Source organism: Hyperoodon ampullatus (genome assembly GCF_949752795.1).
Source record: "Hyperoodon ampullatus genome assembly, chromosome: 16".
Classification (NCBI taxonomy): Eukaryota; Metazoa; Chordata; class Mammalia; order Artiodactyla; family Ziphiidae; genus Hyperoodon; species Hyperoodon ampullatus.
The window spans coordinates 27,306,031-27,328,782 of record NC_136929.1 but is presented as its reverse complement, the minus strand read 5'-3'; the positions used below and the strand labels follow the sequence as shown (position 1 = coordinate 27,328,782).

Here is a 22,752-nt window from a genome sequence, read left to right as displayed (position 1 = left end):
TCCGTTCCACGTTTTTACTTTGGTTTGGTTCTTAAGATACCGTTTCCCGGCCTTTTGGTTTTCTATAGGTTTAACTAGCTAGTGGCTGGTAGACGATACGGTTAAGCCCAAGCGCTCTTGGAAGGTAACAAACCGGCGGGCAAACGCTGCCCTCCTGCAGGGCAGGCACCTGCTGCGGCTGCTTTTTCTAGAACCCCGCCCCGGGCTCCAAAGTCAGCTCAGTTTGCTCCCTCCCCCGCGGCGGGAGGAAGTGCCGGTGGCGGGAAAGTTCAGGCCAGGTCCAATCAGGCACCTGGGATTGGGTAGCGCGGCCGGGGGCGGTGGCCCCAGGACCCCAGCCCGCGCTCTCGGCCCCGCCCCTCGGGAACGCCTCGCCCCCCGGCTGGTCCGATACCCCAGCCCCGCCCACCCGGCTCCCGCGCCCCGCCCCGCCCGGGGGCCGCGGCTAAAACCCGGAGCCGCCGCGGCGCCCAAGGGACTGGAGGGAGGCTCTGAGCATGTGCAGAGCAACGCGGCGGCGGCTGCCTCGGCGAGAGGCAGCGGCCCGGTGCTGATGCGAACAGCCGCCTCGGCCTCTGCCCCAGCGTAGTCGGCCCCCGGGCCGGGGCGGCAAGGAAGGAACCGTAGCCTCCCCGCGGCCCGAGGAGCCGGCGCGTCGGCGCGCGCCCCGCCCCCCCCCCCCCCGGCGGCCGCGGGGCCCTCGGGGACCACGATGATGGCGGAGCAGGTGAAGTGCGCCTCGGCGGGGGGCGGCTCCGGAGCGGGCTCCGGGCCGGTGGTGAACGCGGAGCTGGAGGTGAAGAAGCTGCAGGAGCTGGTGCGCAAGCTGGAGAAGCAGAACGAGCAGCTGCGGAGCCGGGCGGCCAGCGCGGCCGCCGCACCGCACCTGCTGCTGCTGCCGCCGCCGCCCCCCGCCGCGCCGCCCCCCGCCGGGGCCTGCAGCCCGTTGGCTCCGCGGAGCCCCCCGGCCGCCGCTGCCGCCGCCTCGGGGGGACTGGGGCTGGGGCTGGCGTTGGGCGCTGGGGGCGGAGGCGGGGGCGGCAGCGGCGGTTCTGGCCCCGCGTTCCCGGGGACCTACTGCCTACCCGGCCCGGCGCCCTCCCTGCTCTGCAGCCTGGCGCAGCCCGCCGAGGCGCCCTTCGTCTACTTCAAGCCGGCGGCGGGCTTCTTCGGCGCGGGCGGCTGCGGCCCGGAGCCGGGGGGCGCGGGGACACCTCCCGGGGCCGCCGCCGCGCCGCCCTCGCCGCCCCCCACGCTGCTGGACGAGGTGGAGCCGCTGGACCTGGAGAGCGTGGCCGCCTGGCGGGACGAGGACGACTGCACCTGGTATTGCCGAGCTCCGCTCCCTCCCTCGGGGCCCTCGCCTGCGACGCCCGGGGAGGGCGAGGGCTGGAAGGAAGAGGGGGACCTCAGCCACTGCCCCCAGACGGGGTGACCTGGCAGGTGCCGAGCCGGGCGATGAGCGGAGGCTGTTCACCAGGGTGGAAACCTATTTTGTTACAGCTCAGGCCGACCTATCTGGGGATGAACTGGTCCTTTTCCTCTCCTTGTGTTGTCGTCTTTGCTGATGATTGGGTGCCAAGCTCCTCGTTAGCATTAACTGCAAAATCCATGCTATCTTGTCTTTTTGTCACTCAGTCGTGCTCTTTTTCGTCAGTCTTTTTTGGGAGTGACGGGGGATGGGTAGGGGTTGACCTCCATTTGCGACTGTTACTGTTTTGTCCTCCCAAACCAAGGCCGGACAGGGTACCTCCTCGGCACCCCAAGCCGCCTAGTGATGCATCTCTCCTTAAGAGATTCGTTCTTACTGTTTGAGTTGTGCAGTGGTTTGTCCTCATTCGCTGCATCTTCTTTGATAGCTTCTCACTTCAGAAACAGGCTCGCTTTTTGCAGTGTGCTGACCTCACTGGCTTTCCCATCAGTAACGGCGTAAAAAAAAAAAAATGAAGGCTTTTCGGGAAATGGAGTGAGCAGCTTGAAGGCACTCTGTTACCTAGGACCCAAGGAACTTGCTTTAATTTAAAAAATTAAACTGATGATTGAAGAAAAGTGAGATTAGAGAAACATTTTTTTTTTTATTTTTTAGAAACTTGAAGTTGGTTATCAGAAAACTTGAGGCTGGCAGCATTTATTCAGTTGAAATCTGGTTAGCTCTGTCTGCTTTCCATCAATGAGTACCTTGCGGGGTGGGGAGGGGAGAGGGGTGTTCTGATTCCTTTATTTGTTTTTAATGGTGCTTGCTCCCGGGGTAGCAGTCACTTCATGACTTCTTTTGGTTGGCTCACATGTTTTCCTCAGTCGTTAGAGGTAGTGTGATGTGGTCAGATAAATAGAAGCTTCAGATCAGGTGAGACTTAGGTTCACGCAGGGAAAATGAACAGCATTCACCTCTACCTAGCAGTAGCATGAAGAGTAATTGTAGTTCTTTTAATCTTAGGTCCTCTTCCTGTTTTCCAAGCTGGTTCTTCCTCACTTTTTTTGTGTTTATGTTGAGTGATTGCTCAGGAGGGAATGGGAGATGGAGAACCTTGCTGGTTTCCCATTGGGAACTGTGGTGGTCCTTTTCTCTTGCACTTTTTTATGTTGAGAACTCTAACTGTAAAGTACACTTATTGGTTTGAGTCTGAGAATCAAAAGAAAGGGAGCTGTAATAAGGCATAGTCATCCTTCTCCTTAGTACTTTTCGGCAACTGGGCAGGTAACTCAGCTTGTAAAAATCAAAACAACTCGCCACTTTCTGGAACTTTAAGCCATTCTTTAGAAGCTGCACCTTTATTTTTGTAAAGTCCAGGCTGTGTTGTAATCTCAGATTCAGCCTGAATATGGTACCAGAAAATGCTCTCATGATGGTGCTTAGGTTGTTACTAATAACTGTAAGCCCTTAGGCCACTTTCAAATTATTTTAGATTGATTTAGTCCCCACTTGGCCTTTTCTGGAGATACGTACTTAAATAATAGAAGGAAGCTTGTTGTATTTTGGCTGAGGATCAATCCTGTGCTTTAAAACTATTAGCACTTTAAAATTTATCATGATACACTTACTATTTTATAGGTGTATTAGTTTTGTGCTAGTACATACACAGTGAATAGAATTGCAATATTTTCTTTTATTAAATGGACTTCTACCATATTTAGTTATCCCCCAAATATTGCTAGTATTTTGATATCTTAGGCTTTCCTTTTGTAGTTATTTTTTGTTAAAACACCATTAAAATAACTAAAAAAATCACCTACTTGGTGAGATTAGCCTAGTAGCACTTCAGATGGTTTGAAGCAAATCTAACCAGGTTTGATTTGCAGCAGGTTCTACTAATTTAACTCATCAAGTATATCTGTAAATGACTAAATCAATGCCATGACACCTTACAGGTGTTTCTATAGACAAATGGCACACTGTTTATACAGTATCTTCCTCAAAACCAACCCAGGGTTAGAATCCCAGGTGGAAAAACAGGGAGGGATCATTAATCTTAGTGGGGTGGACTTAAAATTTTTGTAAGGTCACCTGATTTATAGAAAATTTTCTATCAGAGCATTTTGGGATTTTTTTTTTTTTTTTGCGGTATGCGGGCCTCTCACTGTTGTGGTCTCTCCCGTTGCGGAGCACAGGCTCCAGACGCGCAGGCTCAGCGGCCATGGCTCACGGGCCCAGCCACTCCGCGGCATGTGGGATCCTCCCGGACCGGGGCACGAGCCCGTGTCCCCTGCATCGGCAGGTGGACTCTCAAGCACTGCGCCACCAGGGAAGCCCTATCAGAGCATTTTTTTATATTGAAATATATTTGTATTGCAGTACTTGGCCTGTTTGTTCATCAGCAGTCAACAGGGTTTAATTTTCAAAGCTAAACCCACTTGTTGTTAATGCTTGCAGAGCCTTCTGATGTTCCTTCATCACTGCAAACCGCGTGTTCCCTGCCTGATGCCGTCATCAATAGAGTGTTTTTCATTTGGCTTCCCTGATACGTTTGCAGGAAGGCTACTTATTTTTATCTTCCATGTTTATTAAGAAACAACTGAAGTGGATAATATGTACCTGATTATTTTAAATTATTTTAAAATATTTTACAATAAGTTACACATTTTCATTGTAAAAGACAAAACATAAGTGAATATAAAGTCAAGTCTTCCCTCTTGTCCTCAATTTGCTACTATGACTCAGAGTGAACCCTGTTAACCTTCTGTAGATCCTTCAAGGTAAAAACATAGCTATACAAATCAATATGCAAATGTATCCACATCAGTTTTTTTTACACTTACCTTTCATTGGACACATCTTGGACATCTTTGTTTCCCTGTAACAGTTGCATCATCGTTAACAGTAACTTGGTCCTTAATATTGTTACTTTAACTGTATCACGTACAATTTTTCATACATTTTTCTCATGATTTCATCCTAGTGGGTTAAACAAAATTAATAATTTATTTAGAATAGCACTTCCTGCTAAAATGTCAGATCCTTAGGAAAGGAAGTTTACAAATGTAGGTTAATATTGAATATTTTAGAAGTTCTTTCATGTAAGTCTGTTTTTTCTAATACAATCTTAGAATGTACAGCCTGGACAGCACTTGGCTCAAGAGTTATGTGTGAAAGAAAAAAGTGAATAATAGAAGAGTATTTTCTTGATGATAGTTCATTAGTTAATGAATGATCAGTCAGGTCTCATAGGCCTTTTTTCCAAACAGTTATTTAACCTGTAAGTTTCTTCTGTTTATTGAAAAAAAACTTTGATGCAAGAAGAATGATGTATTCTTTTTGTTTTGATGAAAAGCTTTGAAACAAAACAATTGTCTTATTTCTTCAAATATTTATCTTAGTTGAATTTAAAGTATGTAATTTTGCCTTAACACAATCTGGTTATATTAGCACAGTGCTGCTAAAATTCAGTGTCTCAGAAAATTCAAGTTGACTGTGGTTGCAGAACCTTCATTCTTAAGTCCAATTATTATAATCCCATAGTAAACTTCACATCCTGCTGGATCAGTTCTTCCATTATCTTGCTACTAATTGGACAGCCTTAGCTCTCCAGGAGACCATAGGCCAGAAAGTACAGGGGAGAAACCGAGTACCAGGAGCAAATTTAAAAAGTTCAGAAGCGCTAAAGTCCTGATGCATATGTGCCACATGGTGTGACTGGATGATTTGCCAGTCTGTACAGAAGGATGTTTTAAAGGTCTCGGTCCCAGTGTTACCAGGCTGAGAAGCACTAGGCTAAGAAGAGCCAGGGTACAAGGAGAGGGAACCAGATTGGCATGAAGTGGCAATGGGAACAGTAAACCATTAACTGCATACTGGACCTTCCTGGGACCTACTTCAGCTCCCTAATTTCAGTGTAAAGCGCCAAGGAGAAATAACTTATGTAAACTTGTTCAGTTATTTACTGAAAGAATTGACTAAAATGTAGACCTATTTATATGGATTCAGAAGTGTTTGCACCATTGATGTTTTTTCCTCCAAGCATGGTTGTGACCCATTAATAGGTTATGAAGTCAATTTAGTGGACTGACTCAGTATTATTTTTTATGAAGTTCAGTGGAATATAAAATGAGGATCAGAGTACATTGTATCTTATAATACAAACGTGTCTTGATTAAACTTATTTCAGTTTTATGTGTATATGTCCTGGGTTGAAATAGTTAATGCATTTGTGCCTTATGGCTAAAGTTAGAATAACTCCAATTTGTACTGTTCAAAGCAAAACGGACTTGGAGAAGACAGGTAGAAGGGCACGGCTCCCTGAAGATAGTGTAGTGCTGGGGTAAATCAGGACCTGCTCACCTCAACCAGAAGACGAGTCTGTATTCAGACAATGCCAAGATTAAAACATGCCAACTGGTATAAAATACAGCTATAAAAGGAGGCATTAATTTTTAAAAGAGATGTGGCAGGGACTTTAACTTGCCCAACTGGAAAGGACAGGAGAAGAGTTCTTTTTTTTTTTTTTTTTTTAACATCTTTATTGGAGTATAATTGCTTTACAATGGTGTGTTAGTTTCTGCTCTATAACAAAGTGAATCAGCTAGATGTATACATATATCCCCATATTGCCTCCCTCCCACCCTCCCTATCCCACCCCTCTAGGTGGTCACAAAGCACCGAGCTGATCTCCCTGTGCCATGCGGCTGCTTCCCACTAGCTATCTATTTTCCATTTGGTAGTATATATTAGTCCATGCCACTCTAGGAGAAAAGTTCTTAACGATACAAGGGGAAAATGGTGATATCTACAAATTAAGGAAAATTTAATGAATGAGATATTCATCTTCCATGTGTAACACCAAGACCCTGGACAGCTGGCTAAAGTCATTGCCAATTTTTCATCAAAGCTGTTGAACACCTTGTACTATACATATGGCACAGCTAAATTAGACCACCTAAGCTGTTTTTTTGCATAATTGATTTTCAGTGGAAAGACCAGAGGGTGCTTCACTTTCTGACAGTGCTGATCGAAAATGTGCAGTGTTTTCTAGGAGCAAGTGGAGTTGACTGAAGTCTGTGCTGATGTGTCTTTCAAATGAGTAAATCTGAAACACTGCAGTGGGACACTGAAATAGAGTTTAGATATAAATGTGGAGGGAGGGGGAAGAGTCTGCTATGGGACCTTCAGTAACTAAAATTTAGACTTAATGTATCCTTTTAAAATAGCTTATTGGGGGTAAGTTTCTTTTGCAGTGGCTAACCAGCTTGACCCTAGCAGATGCTAGTGAATCTAAGCTGACCAAGATTGACTGATTGTGCTAATCAGTGCTGGTGTTTTACCTTCCCTTAAAATAAAACTTATGGTGATTTAAGACTCTTAAAATGGCTTGTTTGAAAATTGACACATATTACTTTTCAGTGACGGGTCTATGATATACATGTACAGTAAGTACCCTACAAACGAAACTTCAAGTTGTAAACTTTCAAAGATGCGAATGTGTGTTCACATGTCCAATCGCGTAAGTTAGTTCACGTGTCTGGTGTACCTTGTCATGTGCATGCATGCTCTACAAGTGGTTGTGCTTTTGTGTACTTTACTGTACAGTACAGTATAGAGTCCAATAGTATAGCATCTTTATTTCAATCAATCCCAGGATGTCCAGAAGGAAGCGTAAAAGCAGCAGTGATGTAGCTGGTACTGTACGGTACTTTTCAAATGTTTTCTTTATTTTTTGTTTTTTATGTATTATTTGTGTGAAAAGTATTATAAAGCTAGTACAGTACAGTACTATATAGCCGATTGTGTTAGTTGGGAACCGAGGCTAACTTTGTTGGACTTATGAACAAATTGGACCTATGAACGCGCTCTTGGAATGGAACTCATTCGTATGTAGGGGACTTATTGTAATTATTTTTGTTGTACCATTTATTTTTGTATTATCTGCAGAAGGATGACTTTAGAACCAGACATTGATAATAACCAAGATATTTTTCTAGACATTTTGTAATACTTCATTTGAAGCATTCAGGGTTATTATGATGGACTTTGTGTTATTTCCATCCTCCCAGTGTTAGTGCATGTATGCAGTCAGGGGGTCCAGAAAATGAAGTGTATGAAAAAGAAAAGATTCTGTGAGAAGGACGATAGTTTCTAGTCATGTGCTTTTGGAAGTTTTGAAGAGAAGTGAAGGAAAATTAGAGTGTGACATTTTAAATGATAGCTTTTCTACTATTTGAAGGATTCTCAAGGTTTAGACTAAGGCTTTTCAAATATTCTTGCCATATTCTAATATACTGTCAACGAAAGGTAGAAGTTGAAAGAGCAGTTAGTAGGAGGTACGTGTATTAACAATGGCAAACTAGGATATTGTAAATGTTGCTGGCATTGTAATGACAATGAAAGAGGTGATTTTTATGACTTTTTAGAAGATAAGAGCCATTTAGGAGAAATACAGGTCTTACCTTGCTTAACTAATTTTAGAGACATGGTATACTCAGGGAGTTTGTAGCTACGTGATCTTCATAACTAACTGCCCTTTTTCTCTCTTTAAATCCAGTTCTAGGCCTAGCCAGAGAAACAGTAGGCTCAAAACTATCCTGGGAACATTGTTTGGAGACTGACTTTAAAAATGATCCCTTCTATCTTAATTCCACATATTTGCGTAGTACTTCTAACGTTCTATCAAGGTAATACAATAAGTAGGATGTAAATGGTTCAGAAGCTCTTCTGTACCAAGGCTTACTACAGAAAGCAACAGTTCTCCCAACTCTTTGCTACCTCTGAGTCCTCCACATAGATATTACTTTATACTCCTTTGGCAGTTTCTTTTGTTCTTTATTTCTAAACAGTCTTTATACTACATGACCTTAAACAGATATAGACTTGTTTTGGAAAATGAGGACTAAGGCCTCTTCCCTTCATCCTCCAGGTACCATAGCTTCTTTCCCTTCTCATAATGGCTTTCATAACTTTTCTCTTAAATCATCGTAATGACCTGTGTTATGGTTATCACTGTTATTAGCTGAGTCCTGTTAATTGTATGTTACATTTGTTTAATCTCTTTGTTCCTCCAAGAGTTAATAATGGCCTCTCTCTCTTCCCCCTTCACTTTCTTTAATCCCTTATTACTAATTATCTCTGTAAGTACTGGAGCTATAACATCTCTCAAGAAGGTCAAACGTATCTGATAATGTCTTAAATCTGTCTTTAAAAATTTGTTTTGTACTGCCATCCGCTCTAGAATGCTTAATCCCATTGCTCCAGTCTTTACTGTTGCTCCTTAGGCTGGATGCACAATGCTGTTACCATGGGAATTCCTTCGGGTTTCTTGCCAGTATTGGATCTCCTATTTCATAAATCCTTTGTCTTGGAATTTCATTTATTCTTGTGGGTGGGATGCAGCCTCAGTAAGGTTTCTGAGAAAGGGGACATGCGTGAGAAGTACACTTTGAAATCCTGTGTATTTGAAAATGTCCTTATTCTATCCTCATACAAGATTCATGGTTGGTCTGGGTATAAAAGTCTAAGTCAGTTATTTTTCCTCATGTTTGAGGGCATTGTTCCATTTTTTTTTCCAGTTTTTATTGTTTTACACCTGTTGAAGTGCACTGTGATTTGGGTATTGAATCCTTTGTGACTTTTTCTTTAGGTTTCTTTCTTTATCCCTAGGGTTCTTAAATGTCACGTTGTACCTTGTATGGGCCTGTCTGTTCATTTGTTGCACTGAGCATTTGTGGGTGCCTCACTCTAGAACCTGGTGGCCTGCCTTCAACTTTGGAAAATTTTTTGCCTTTAAAACAAATAACCTTCTCTTCACTTTCACATGTGTTTTAGAACTTATAATAATGAGATGGAGGCCTGCCTGGTACAGTCATTTAATTTTCTTATCCCTCTCCTCTGGTTGTTAATCTTTATCTATGTTTTGCTCCTGGGAGACCTCTTCAGCTTGATCTTCCAAACTCACTTATTGAATTTTTTGTTTCTTCTATAACAGTTTAATTGTTTCATTTGCCAAGAAAGAAGAAGCTGTTCCATTTTAAATATCCTGTTTTTGTCTTGTGAATACAACATTTTCTCTCAGATGATATCAGTTATAATTGTCTTGGATTTTTCATCTGTTCCCTGCATTGTTTTTCCTCCTCAGTTCTTTTTTTCCCTTCTGTCAATACTTTTAGTCTCAGGGTTTTATTTAAAAGGAATATTCCAGATATCTGGTGTCGTGGGTTGTCTGTTCATACCCAAAGGCGATATCGAAGTTGACCTAAGGCTCTGCATGGCTGGAACTCTTTGGCTGGTAGACTCTACCAGAGATTGGGTGGGTGGCCAGCTCAGGTTTCAGTATCTTTAGGTCTTCTCTTGGGTTCATCTTTGTCTCCAGACATAAACCTTCTGGGAGATAGGAGTTAAGGCAGTCGATTCTAGGAATGTAAAGGGGAAAATGGGGCTAGGGTGCTAACCATTCAGCAAGTAGACTTTTCTGTCAGCCTCTCTGGTTCAGTGGGGGTACTTCATCTGTCTCTCAGCTGAGTTCTATGTGCCTGAAGTCAGAGCTTCTCTGGGTCAGCCTCATGCACGTGTCAATAGTAAGCCTCCGGTCTTAGATTGTGGTGGAGGAGGGGTGGTGGGATGGGCAGTGTGGAGTAGACGAGGGGATCTGGGGTCCCACCTATCCCTCACGCAGGCTTTCAGCCGAATTCCCTGCTTTCAGTCGCATGATCACCCCCATATTCTGTGAACTGCAGGGTCGGGGGAGCCACAGTAGCAGATAGCATGGGTGGACAGCGGAGGAGAAAAGAGAGAAGTCCCTGTACGTGAATATGGCAGAGTGGGTCCCAGAGCCATTACATGTAGCTCTGGGAAGCTGCTTTTGAATGTGCTGTGAGGCTGCGTGGTCAAACGAGAGAACCATATTACGTAGGCCCGAAGAGATTAAGGACATCTTCCTGAGGGGTTCCCTGCAAGCAGAAAGCAAAACACTCTACCAGAAAAAACCCCAAACTGGTGGGAGTGTGTGAAATCCCCAGGCAAGCTGCTTGCTGGAGGTTCCTAGCGGCAGGAGAAAGCAGCGGTGGTCCCGTGGGATGCTGGAGGTGATGGGCAGAGCAGTGCTTCACGTGGGAGCTAGAGAGAGGTTTGCAAACAAGCAGACGCTCAGAGAGTGCATGAACCTGTGTGCGTATTAAACAGTGAGGAAAATGTATTCATTTAAAAGAAGCTGAAAGATAAGGAGGTTGCACAGTTGCCTAGTGTTGTGGCTCCTTTCTGTCAGGGCTGTGGCACCTGCTTCTGTGATCCAGCTGCCTGGTGGATGGCAGCTCCTGGCTCACTGAAGGGCGGGAAGCAGTCAGTTGCTTACTGTCTTGTGACTTCTTCGTAAAGCTTCATTACGGTGTAAGTGCGATATAAATTGCATATATTTAAAATGTACTGTTTGATAGATTTGGGCCCACGTATAACCCATAAAACCATCATCACAGTCAGGATAGTGGAGATGGCCCAATGCTTTAAGCTTCCCTGTGGCCCCTTGTATCTCCTCCTGTCCTGATCCTGCCTCCGTCCAACTCAGGCACCCACTGATCTGTTTTCTGTCAATCTAGATTAGTTTGTGTTTTCCATACTTTTGTATCAGTGAAATCATATAGTAGGTACTCTTTTTCATTTGTTTCATTTGGTCTGGCTTCTTTCAATCAAGATGATTATTTTGAAATCCACCTCTGTTGTTACATGAATCAGTAGTTCATTTCTTTTTATAGTGAAGGGTTTAGATTGTAGGGACACAACGCTCGTTTGTTTTATCCATTCATCTTTTCATGAACATTTGGGTTTTCAGTTTCGGGCTATTACAGATAAGTCTTTGCATAGATACATGGCATTTGTGTCTTTCAGGTAAATACTTCATGACTTTTGAGTGGCTGTAACAGAAAGTAGGTGTACGTTAATTTTTAAAGAAGCTGCCAAAATCGTTTCCAAAGTGGTTGTGCATTTTACATTTCTGCTGGCAGTTTAGGAGTTTCAGTTCCATGATGTCGTCAGGAAGGCTTGCTATGGCTAATCTTATCTTCAGGCATTCTAACAGCTGTGTGATAGTATCTCACTGGTGCATTTCCCTAATGACTAATGATTAGCCTCTTTTCATACACCTGTTTACCATCCATAGCTCATCTTTGGTGAACTATCTGTTTAAATCTTTTACCAGTTTTTAAAAACTGGGTTGCTTATTAAGTTTGCAGAATTTCTTATATATTCCACTTATAAGTTTCTTTATCAGATAAATGATTTGCAAATATTTTCTCCCCATCCGTGGTCTGTCATTTATTCTCTTAACAGTCTCTTTCAAAGAGCAAGGTTTTTAGTTTCGATGAAGTCCAATTGATACATTTTTTTTCTTTTATGGGTCATGCTTTCAGTCTAAAAATATATATCTAAGAAAGACTGCCAACCCAAGGACACAAAGTTTTTCATCTGTAGTTTCTTCTAAAAGTTTTACAGTTTAGGTTTCATATTTTTGTGATCTGTTTTGAGTTAACTTTGGATAGTGTGTAAAGTATGGATCAAGGTTCACTTTTTGGATATGTGTATCCATTTGTTCCAGCACCATTTGTTCAAAAGACTATCTTTTCTTCATTGAATTGTCTCTGTACTTTGTCAAAAAAATCAGTATTCCACCTGTTAGTATTTCTGTATCTGGACCATCTATTTTTTTCATTGATCTATTTATTTTCATGCCATCCTATATTGTCTTTATTACTGTAGCTTTGGAATAAGTCTTAATCAGTTAGCAGTAGCTCTACAACTTCATTGTTTTGGCTATTCTAGGATCTTTGCATTTCCATATGAATTTTAGCTTTTACATTCTACAAAAAGCATGCTGAGATTTTGGTTGGAATTTTGTTAAATAGATCAATTTAGGGATAATTGACATCTTAACAATATTTAGTTTTCTGACCCATGTACATGGTCCGTTTCTCTGTTTCTTTTTAAATTTCTCTCAGAATGTTTTGTAGTTTTCAGTGTACGGGTCTTTGACATCTTTTGTCAGATTTATCCTTAGGCTTCTTATGGTTTTTCTTATACTGTTGTAAATGGGAAGTGAAATTTCAAAAATACTGGTTGTTGCTAATATAGAAATACTCTTGTACTTTGATCTGGTATCCTACAGTCTTGCTGCTAAACTCATTCTAGTATCTTTTTTGTATACTCCTTTATACATAGACGATTTTTTTACATAGACGATCATGTCATCTGTGAATAAAGACAGATTTACTTGTTTCTTTCCAATCCAAATGTTTTTATTGCCTGATTGTGCTAGCTAGAACCTGCAGGCCTTGTGTTGCTCTTGATAGCAGGGGAAAAGTGTTCAGTCTTTCACTGTTAAGGATCCTTTTTTGTAGATGCCTTTAATAAGATCGAGGATGTTTCCTCCCTTTTTTAATTTGCTGAGAGTTTGTATCAGGAATGGATGTCATATTTTTTTTCTTTTTATATTGAGATTATCATATGGTGTTTCTATTTTAGTATATGTGATAAGTTACACTGGTATTTGAATGTTAAGGCAACCTTTCATTCCTGGGATAAACCTCACTTGGTAATGACGAAGTATCCCTTTTATATATGGTTGTACCAAAATTTGCTAAAACATTTAGACCTTTTGCTTCTGTGTTCATGAGAGGTGTTGGTTTTTAGTTTCTTACCTTATGTCTATGTCTGGTTTGGGTATCAGGTTTCATAGCTATGTTGGTCTCATAGACCATGTTGGGATGTGCTCCCTCCTCTTCTATTTTTTTGGAAGAATTCGTGAAGAATTGGTATTCTTCTTTAAATATCTGGTAGAATTTGGTCGTGAAACCTTCTAGGCCTGGGCTTTTCTTTGTGGGTAGGTTTTGTTCATTTGTCTTTGCAGTGGTCTGTCCTTTTACTTTTAACCTGTGTGTTTATATTTAAAGTACCCATGTTGTAGGCAACATATAATTGGGTCTTTCGTGACCCCTTTAAACATGAGGAGAAACTTGCTCACATGCCCATCAGAATATTTCCCCTCAGTTTTTATTGCCTGGGACTGTGTCCAAGGCTTGTGCCTAAACCAGTCATTGGGCAAATGGGATTAATGGAGCTGGCACGATTGGCTCAGCACAGTGCATCCCTCTCAAGGTGTGGCCTCCACATAGCAGTATCAGCATCACCTGGGAACTTGTTAGACATTCACATTGTTTGGTCTTACCCCAAACCTACTGAATCAGGTAGGTTAGAGCTGCCTGCAATCAGGTGTTAGCAATTTGTGTTTTAACAAATCCTCTGAGATTTTAATACGTCAAAGATTGAGAACAATCTTTGGCTTAGACTAACCTTTACTTGGGGGTCTAGAGTGAGCTACCCAGTCCTGGACAGGGGTCTAGAGAGAGCTACACAGTAACAGTGCAGAGGTCCGACAGCAAGGAAGGGCAAAAGGAAAGGCTCTACATAGATTGGTGATAACCTTGACACAGTAGGCCAAGGTGGGACCTAGGAATAAGAATTTTTAACTAACCAACATACTCTCTTAGAGTATGGTCCACACTGTAAGGGAAGAATGACGTATTAGGATTACTGTCAAGTTGATTAAAAGAGAGATTTTAGAATCTTCATCTCCTGACAGGAGTCAGCAAACTGTGTCCTATGGGCATATTGGGCCCACTGCCTGGTTTATGTAGCTGATCAGCTTAGATTTTTACATTTTTAAATGATTGAAAAAATCAAAAGAATACTCTTTGACACGTGAAAATTATGGGAAATTCGACTTTCAGTATCTGTAAATAAAGTTTATAGGAACACAGCCGTACTTATTATTATTTATCGTCGGTGATACTTTGGGGCTGCAGAGGCAGAGTTGAGTAGTTATGACAGAGACTATGTGGCCACGAAGCCTGTGTATTTACTAGCTGGCCCTTATAGAAAAAGCTTGCCAACCCCGAACTATAAGAATAATTTGCTAAATACTACATTCCCCAACCCTCTGGGATAGATTACTCGAATAGTTGGTGGACTGGACGATAACAGTAAAAGTGAATAATGAAGTATGTTAGTTCAAGAATACCTGCCCATTAGAATTACGGTAACTTTGCTTGAAGTAGTATTACTTTAATGAGATTTGTAATTAGAATAAAGCTTTATATAGCAAGGTCAGTTACTAGAGCCTCTGATTATAATTTTCTTTCTTTTTTCTGTCAACTGTCGGTTAATTCTCAAGGTAAACCTTTTTGTATAACCCTATCACTGAAAATATTCTAAAACCTACCTTAAAACAGTACATCAATGAGAGGAGACCTTTGTGATGACTTGTAGTGCCCCAGGGTGGTTATTTTGAATCCTGCCAACTATTGTGCAATGGTGTAGATGCTGAAAGTGAACTCTTCCTAAAACATATCTTTGAAAGCTGTTTGGCTTTAATGAGAAAGAAGCACATATCAAATTTAGTATAGATTTAAGATGGGGAAATATCTGATTATTTAAGGGTTGAGAGAATCAAACAGCTGACTTTTGTTTTTAGACTTACTTTTGTTAAATACAAATAAAACTTGCCTTGGGGCTTCCCTGGTGGCGCAGTGGTTGAGAGTCCGCCTGCCGATGCAGGGGACGCAGGTTCGTGCCCCGGTCCGGGAAGATCCCACATGCCGCGGAGCCTGAGCGTCCGGAGCCTGTGCTCCACAACGGGAGAGGCCACAGCAGTGAGGGGCCCGTGTACCGCAAAAAAAAAAAAAGACTTGCCTTGTTTGCCACATCATGTTTATGTATATTAGCCCAAGTTCACATAAGATTCTGTTGTCAAAGAGAGATGAAAATGTTCACTTCTAGAAATATAAGTGAGCTGATCAGATCATCACGGCACCCCAGGTCAGGTCAGTAGCAAAAGCCACAGATCTCCGACTCCCTGAGACATCGTTCCATAGTTTTCTGAAGTCTTCCTTGCCACCAAGCTACAGAATGTGTCATATTCTACCAGGGGATATTTATCTGTTAAAAATGATTTTGATGTTTGAAGTAATCAAATGTGAGTTCTGTTTGGATAGAAACTGTTAAATACATGTTGTTTTCTCAAGTACAAGAGAGGTAATCTCTATGTAGCTATATAATCCCTATAATGTAGATTTCTTTTTTTAAGGTTATACGTTGGCTCTTCAAAGACATTCCCGTCATCAGAGAAATCCCTGAGCCCTTTGCAGTGGTGTAGACATGTCCTAGATAATCCGACTCCGGAGATGGAAGCAGCAAGGCGTTCCCTGTGCTTTAGACTGGAGCAAGGTAACCGCGAACCCGTACACCTGCATCCTCAAACTCCCGCCACTGTCCACTCTGTTTCGTTACTGGTTTTGGAATAGACACTTAATTGAAAAACCTTACCCTAAGGTGCAGCTGTTGCATGTGATTCACTTCATATGTTTACACATCAGGGTTTCTCGGTATAGAACATACTTAGTTTTGTGCTTGTTTTTACACAGATTTTCAGCTTCTTTTAGTGTTGTAGGAATACATACTATTTTTCTATTTTTTTTCTTTCTGTTTATGAATGTACCAGTACATAAAATGGGCCAGTCTTACATTCTCTGGGGATGGTTACAAGGTTGTGTCACTGAATTCCAAGATAGTAAACTGGGATTCCACTGGGACCTGGACACTGACCTTTTGAGTTCCCTAAATGTTTATTTGGATGTATAACTGGAAGTCCTAACCTTTACAAACTAGGAGATGATCTTCATATTGTATGTAACATTTAATTATGGAGCCCAACATAAGTTTAAGTAAAAAAAATAATTAGGATAAGTTGTAGCAGGGGAAAAAAAAAGCAAAAGGAATGAGTATTACTCAGCTCCTTGCTATTTTGACAAAGTAGACTAGTCCTTAAGGCTGTAATTATTTAGGCTTTTGCTTGTCTCTTAACCTCTCGGTATCTGTTTCATTATCTAGGTACACTTTATTCCATGGATCACTCGCATCCAAATCACACTTGAGCTCGAAAATGGGGTTAAGGGTTAATCTTAACCCTCCAGATTAAAGAATCAGGGTAGCTGAGAGTAGGGCTGAGGGAATCTACATTGGCAAGGTCACCAGTGTGATTCTTATGCACACTGAGGTTTGAGAACACTGCCTATGAAACCCTTCAAGGATAATGAATGCTTATCAAGTATTTGGACATGATAAGACAAAGTATAATCGGTACCATTTCTCGAGCTGTTAATTCTGACAGTCAGAACATTAAGTTTTTGACATTTTTCATTGTGTTCTAACTTCTCATCTGAGGTAGGTACTACACTCACTTTTAGAGGTGAGAAAAGTGAAGTTTAGAGAAGTTGAGAGGATTATGAGGGCAGAGTGGTCCTTGGAAGCAGAGCCAGGGCCTGGGTCTCCCTGACACCAAAGACAGTCCTTAACCAGTATTCCATCCTGCTTTATTGGCACAGTCCACAGTAAATATGAACAGAAATCTGTTTTAAATATGTGGGGAAGGCCAAACTAAAAATCAGCATGTTTTATTAGCATTTTAACTAAAATGAAATAAGTGATGTAGTAATAGAAAGTTGAAGAGTGGAGTAGGAATAGAGCCATGCTAGGATTAAAACTTTGGTGACAGATGCATGTCTAAGAGGACAGCCATCTCAGGGCCAAGACTCTGGTCCCATTTCCCTGAGTGGCCCTAAGCAGACCATTATTTTCTCTTTCAAAGGTTGTATAGGCCATCCCTAAGCTTCCTTATTCAAATACCTCTGATTCAAGGACTTTTTATATGTATACTTTTATATATGAATTTTGCTCAATTTCATTTGAAATAAAATAAAAATAAAATTCAAATGAAATTAAGAATTAGAATCCTTTAGTTCAAGGGTCAACAATATGAAAGGGATCAGATAGTAAATATTTTAGGCTTTGTGGGCCATCCAATCTCTGCCATCACTAGAAAGCAGCCATAGATGCAAACATTAATGAACAAGGCCGTGTTCCAGTAAATCTTTATCTGTGGACAGAGATTTGAATTTCATGTGACTTTTTTTCATGTGTCAAGAAATATATTCCGATTTTTAATTTTGGTTTTTACTTTTTTTTGAAAATGGTTAAAATATTCATAGTTGGTGGGTATTATAAAAACAGGGGCAGGTTGGATTTGGGCCACTCAGGTCATAGGTTTGCTGACCCCTGCTTTATAGTTCATTTGCACACAAGGTAGGTCTACATACAAGGTTGGTTTAAAAAATAGAGGAGAGGCTATGTTAATTTAACACGATGTAACATAATGTAATTCAAAAATAATCATAGTTGGTGGCTATGTTTGAGATTTTACACTAAGTGCCTTATTATCTAATTTTCCTTTCATTGGCAAGGGGCTAAAGCAAAATTGTGAGGTCATGAGGACATGAATTGCAGTTTTATTCATAGTGTAATTTATTTAAATTTCATATAAAAGAGTTTGAGCAGAGAACTAGCTTTTCAAATTCAAAATTAGTCTTTTACTAAATTTGTATATAAATCTAAATCCTCTTTTGCTGTGAGACTAAATGCTTTTGTTCCAAAGATCCATAATCCATAATCCCATTATGATATAAGAAATAATGGATTAGAATAGGTTGTTCAATGGATGAAAAAAAATTTTTGAAACTTAACATGTTTTATAAAGCAGTACCTCTATAGTTTAGCAAGCATTAGTCTTACAGACATTGTAAGGAAAAGGGCAAATTCCTACCCCATTCTCCCATGCCCATTTTATTACCCAGATGCAGTTACTTAACAAAAACTATTTGTTCTGGTTTTGTTTGTCTACCCTCTCTTTTTAAATTCCAGGCTTGTATGGCTATTGCCTGAGTTGTCAATTTTAATCATTACCGGTTGGCTTTCTACTTTGGGTGGTGAAGGTTTCATTTTTAACTCCCTCCCCCCGCTATACTTTTTCTCCGCATATTCCGTCATGTAGCTTTTTACCAATTTTAGGATACATCATTATGGATTATGTTAGCAAGACTCACATCGAAGCCATGCAGTATTTTATCATTATGTTTCTTTATTCATTTAACTCTGCTTTTCCTTGAGTTAATTGTAAAAAGACACTTTTCTTGATCCTTGTCATTAATTTACCCTTAGACTCTCCAAATGAAGCATCCTCAGTATGGTTAGACATAGACACCCACCAAGGGTTTTTATTTAGTTAGTTTAACCATTCCTCCTGGTGGTGCCTTCTGTTCTTACTGCGGTCTTACCTTGTTCTCTGTAGGCCTGTGCGCAGCTGTCATGGTGGGACTTCCTTTTGCTCTCATCCTGGGAATTCCGCATCCTGTCTTCTGCATTGTATCGCTTGTGTCCTAAATGCAGAGACTTCCTTTTCCTTATTCCTTAGTTTAGCAGAATACATTCTCCTGTTGCTTTTTGTGGGGAGTAGAAGTGGAAGGAGGATGTGTGGGAGGTCAGTGGTGAGAACGTCATATGTCTGAAAATGTCTTTATCGTACCTTTGCTCTTAACACTTGATTGTTCTTCGGGCTACATGTAGAATTCTAGTTTAGAAACCATTTCCAGCAGAGTTTAGAATGCAGTGTTGCATTATATTTTAGCTTGAGGATTGCTGTTGAAATCCTGTACCATTCTCATTTTTGATCTTTCTGCTTAAAATACACTGGATATTTTAGGATCTTTTCTTCCTGGTATTTTGAAATTGCATTGTGTGTGTGTGTGTGTGTGTGTGTGTGTGTGTGTGTGTGTGTTAGTGTGTGTTAGACAGTGGGCACTTCCAGCCTGGAAACTTTAGCTCTGCAAAATTTCATGCATTATTTCTTTGTAATCACCCCTCCCCTCCAGTTTTCTCTATTCTTTCTTTCTAGGCTCTCCTTTTAGTCAGATGCTGAATTTCCTGGATTGATGTTCACATTTTATATTTTTCTCTTCTTTTGTTTATTCTTGATTTTTTTTGAACATTCTGCTTTCTTGGAGATTAAAAAACTCATCTGCTAAACTCTTTTGCTGCATATTTATTAAGTACCTGCTATGTGTCAGGAACCATTGTAGTAACGGGGATCCAGCAGTAACCAAAACAGATGTTAAGTCCCTGCCCTCATTGAGTTTACCATGTAGTTTGCAAACTTTCACTTAATCCTTCTGTTTTTTGTAAGATACCCTTGTATGTGTGAGATATCTTAAATCTAGCAGCTTTCTGCTTCAGTTTAAGTGATGAAATCTGTCTTTGATAAAGCAGAAGAGGAGCAGCTGCTTGGGCTGGGGAGGGCGCCCAAGGGTTTTGGTACTCTTCCCATAGACTTTGCAGCAGTCCTCTTGTGTTTGTTTCACCATAGAACTCCCTACCCTCGTACCTGTACCATCAGTTTCAGAGCTTTTCCAGGTCTTTGTTCACTTATCCCCACTGTGGACCCTCAGAGCAGAGAATATCAAAACCCAACTGGGTCCATCACCTAATGTTTATCTGTTTTTTCATTTCTAAATAAAATGACTCTTCTTAGTCTGGTAGTATCTCTTCTCCTATTTGATATTCCATGTAGGTTTAGAAGACCTGAGTTAGCTGTCATTCTAGTGTGGTTTTGTAGAAATGAGAGAAGAAATCATCGTTAGTCCTCCATATCAAAGAATTCTTACTGGATTCCAGTTAAGGGATTCTTTGTCAGTGACAGCTAATTAACTGGTATCAGTTAATTACAGTTTTAACTTAAACTTTACTCATTATATAGCATAAATGTTTAATTGGAATAATGTGTGTCACGTATTTTAGAAGTTTCAAGTAACTCCCTAATAAAGCATTTTCTTTTTGTTTAGACTTCATTTCTCTTCATCTTCAAGTAACAGACGTCACTGAGCATTTTCTTTGAGACCAGGGTTGTATCTTTATTTGAATATAAATTGCCCAAGGACAGGGACTTTGTTTTGTTGATCACACCAGCTACAGAAGGGAACCTGACATGTATTAGACACTGTTGCTAAAATAAATGAGTTTTTGTTTAATTCTTTATGAACCCAGTGTCACAATTACTACCGTTATAATTTCAGTTTTGCTTTTGAATATTTCAAGATGGGGTGAAGTCTTTGCACCACTTTCCTTACCAGCCATCTCTTTCTTTCAGAAGAAAGACTGGCGTCACTTGAAGTATCAACTTGCAGCATTGCTTTTCCATTCACAAGCATGTTTACTTTAAAATAATTGGTTTTTACTGACCTTACTGCATTTTGTTGCAAAATGATTAGTGGTTGTACATGCTTCTCCCAGCCATTCCCCCACCCCAGAACTGTTCAGTAAGACCATCCACTGCCATGAAAAGGAGCAGTTAGAGATGAGCTTTGAAGAAAGGTAAAGTTATCCTCTCTGTCTCTTTCTCTCTCTCTCACTCTTTTACCAAGGGATAGGTAAATGTTCTTTAATGTTAGCCTGCAGCTTCAGATAAGATGCTGCTTATTAGAGAACAAGTATTGTAGATATTTGGTTTTTATTTCCTGACCCTGATGTTTTTGGAAAGAAAATTACTCAACAATTAAAGATGAATTCCCTGAGAACACGTGAAGAGGGGCATAGTTACGAGGAGCCAGAGTCTATCTGGTGGGTGGACCTTATGTCCCCTTGGGTCCCTTGGTCTTACATCTCTTCTTTCTCATTCCCCCTTGTACCCTAGGAACTTAGCCTGTGCCATTTTCTCGGTTGCAAATTAGCTGTCTTCTCTGCTTAAGGCCCACACATCTCCGAGCACATCTGAGTAAGGGTTTGTCAACCTCTGTTTCTGCAGGTACACGGGGTAGCCTTTCTCTTAGAATTGTCTCTCATTGTGTAGCTGCTAACGAGCTCGTTTGGATTATAACTTCTTGAAGGGCCTAACTCTCTTCTCGTCGCCTACCTTCTAGATTTGGGAGGGTCCTCCAATAACCTTCATTCATATCTGACAACTTTGTGACCCTGGTTCTAGATTCCAAAACTTGGTAAATTATGGGAGAATATATGGGAAGTGTTCAAGTGTTGCCTTGAGGTTGTGAGAACAGGCTTATTAAAATCCTGCCCTTTGAAGAAGGTTTGTTTTTCTGAAGAAAATGATGGAAAAGAAATGTTTTATATGATTTCATTTTATAGGGAGTGAGCACCCACATTATGACTGCTTGTAAGATATTGCTAAAAGAAAACCTTTGTTGTCACAGCTATAATTTTGCTAATTGGTTAAGTGCACTCAAAATACAATAGGATAATTATTTTGGGTGTAGGGTATATATTTTTACAGATGATCAGTATGTATCCAATACTCTTAAATTCTCATAGGGAATATAAATTGACTTTAATTAAAATATTAACTAATATTTTAACTGAATATTAATTAAATTAATTGCAACTTTATTGTGGCTCCTGAAACTTATTTTTCCCTTTTCCAAACTGGTCTTAATATTCAAATTGTATAATTTGTAAAGTGTTACATATCAAGTAGTCAGCACAGGCAAGTCACTTAAGCTTTCTCAGCCTCTTCTACATTTATGTTTATTTTATAGAGTTGCTATAAGGGGTTAAATAAAGATGTTTGTGAAGGAGACATAATAAAGGCTTAAATATTCAGTCTCTTTCCTAATATATTGGAATAACATAAATGGCTTTTTTGGATAATGTACAGAAAGTAATGTTAAAAGTAAAATAACTAATTGCTGAAAGTTAAATCTTTCAGTACTTCTAAATCTACAATCTATTGGTATAAAATTAAGAAAGCCTAAACTAATATTTCCTCTTTTTCTTGGTTGGTTTTTTCTAATAATATTTGTTATGTTCCATTTGGAAGCACCCTGTTTTGTGAATGTCTTTTAATTGAATTTTTAACATGTGTATCCCTTTTTTTTCACGTAGATTAAGCATCTGAGGCTAGGGGCACCTGTACCTCAGTTTCCTTTTGAATTGCCAGTGCTTACTAAGTTTTCAAACATGTTTTAAGCTCTGAATGGTTGGTTTCTGTGATGTATTAATTTGAATACATTTAAATTCCTTAGAGCAAAAAATCTAATTGAACATTTGGTGTTGTAAATGGCATCCGGTTAGCCAAAGCCACACATACAAAAATTATGTAGTCATGTTCATTACAATGTTAGCTCTGAGGGTAGAGATTTGAGTCTGTTTCGTTCCCTGCTGTCACCCTCCCAGTGCCTGGAATGTCACCTGGTAGGTGTTAAATGCTGATAGTTGAATGAATGAATTTGGGGGAAGGTTTTTTTTTTTCAGTTAATTAATTATTTTTTTTGGCTGTGTTGGGTCTTCGTTTCTGTGTGAGGGCTTTCTCTAGTTGCGGCGAGCAGGGGCCACTCTTCATCACGGTGCGTGGGCCTCTCACTGTCGCGGCCTCTCTTGTTGCGGAGCACAGG

General features: G+C 40.7%; 1 protein-coding gene across 2 annotated transcripts in view; it reads left to right on the top strand.

The window, feature by feature from the left end:
• Positions 1-712: 712 nt before the first annotated feature.
• The window catches only part of SLAIN1 (SLAIN motif family member 1), a gene marked incomplete at both ends in the record, with an annotated part of 53,045 nt that continues 31,005 nt past the window's right edge, over positions 713-22,752 (top strand). For both annotated transcript variants that reach the window (XM_079721576.1, XM_079721575.1), the window contains 2 exons: positions 713-1,326; positions 15,552-15,691. In XM_079721576.1, the coding sequence (XP_079577702.1) occupies positions 713-1,326; positions 15,552-15,691 (754 nt within the window). The remainder of the gene's footprint in view (positions 1,327-15,551; positions 15,692-22,752) is intronic.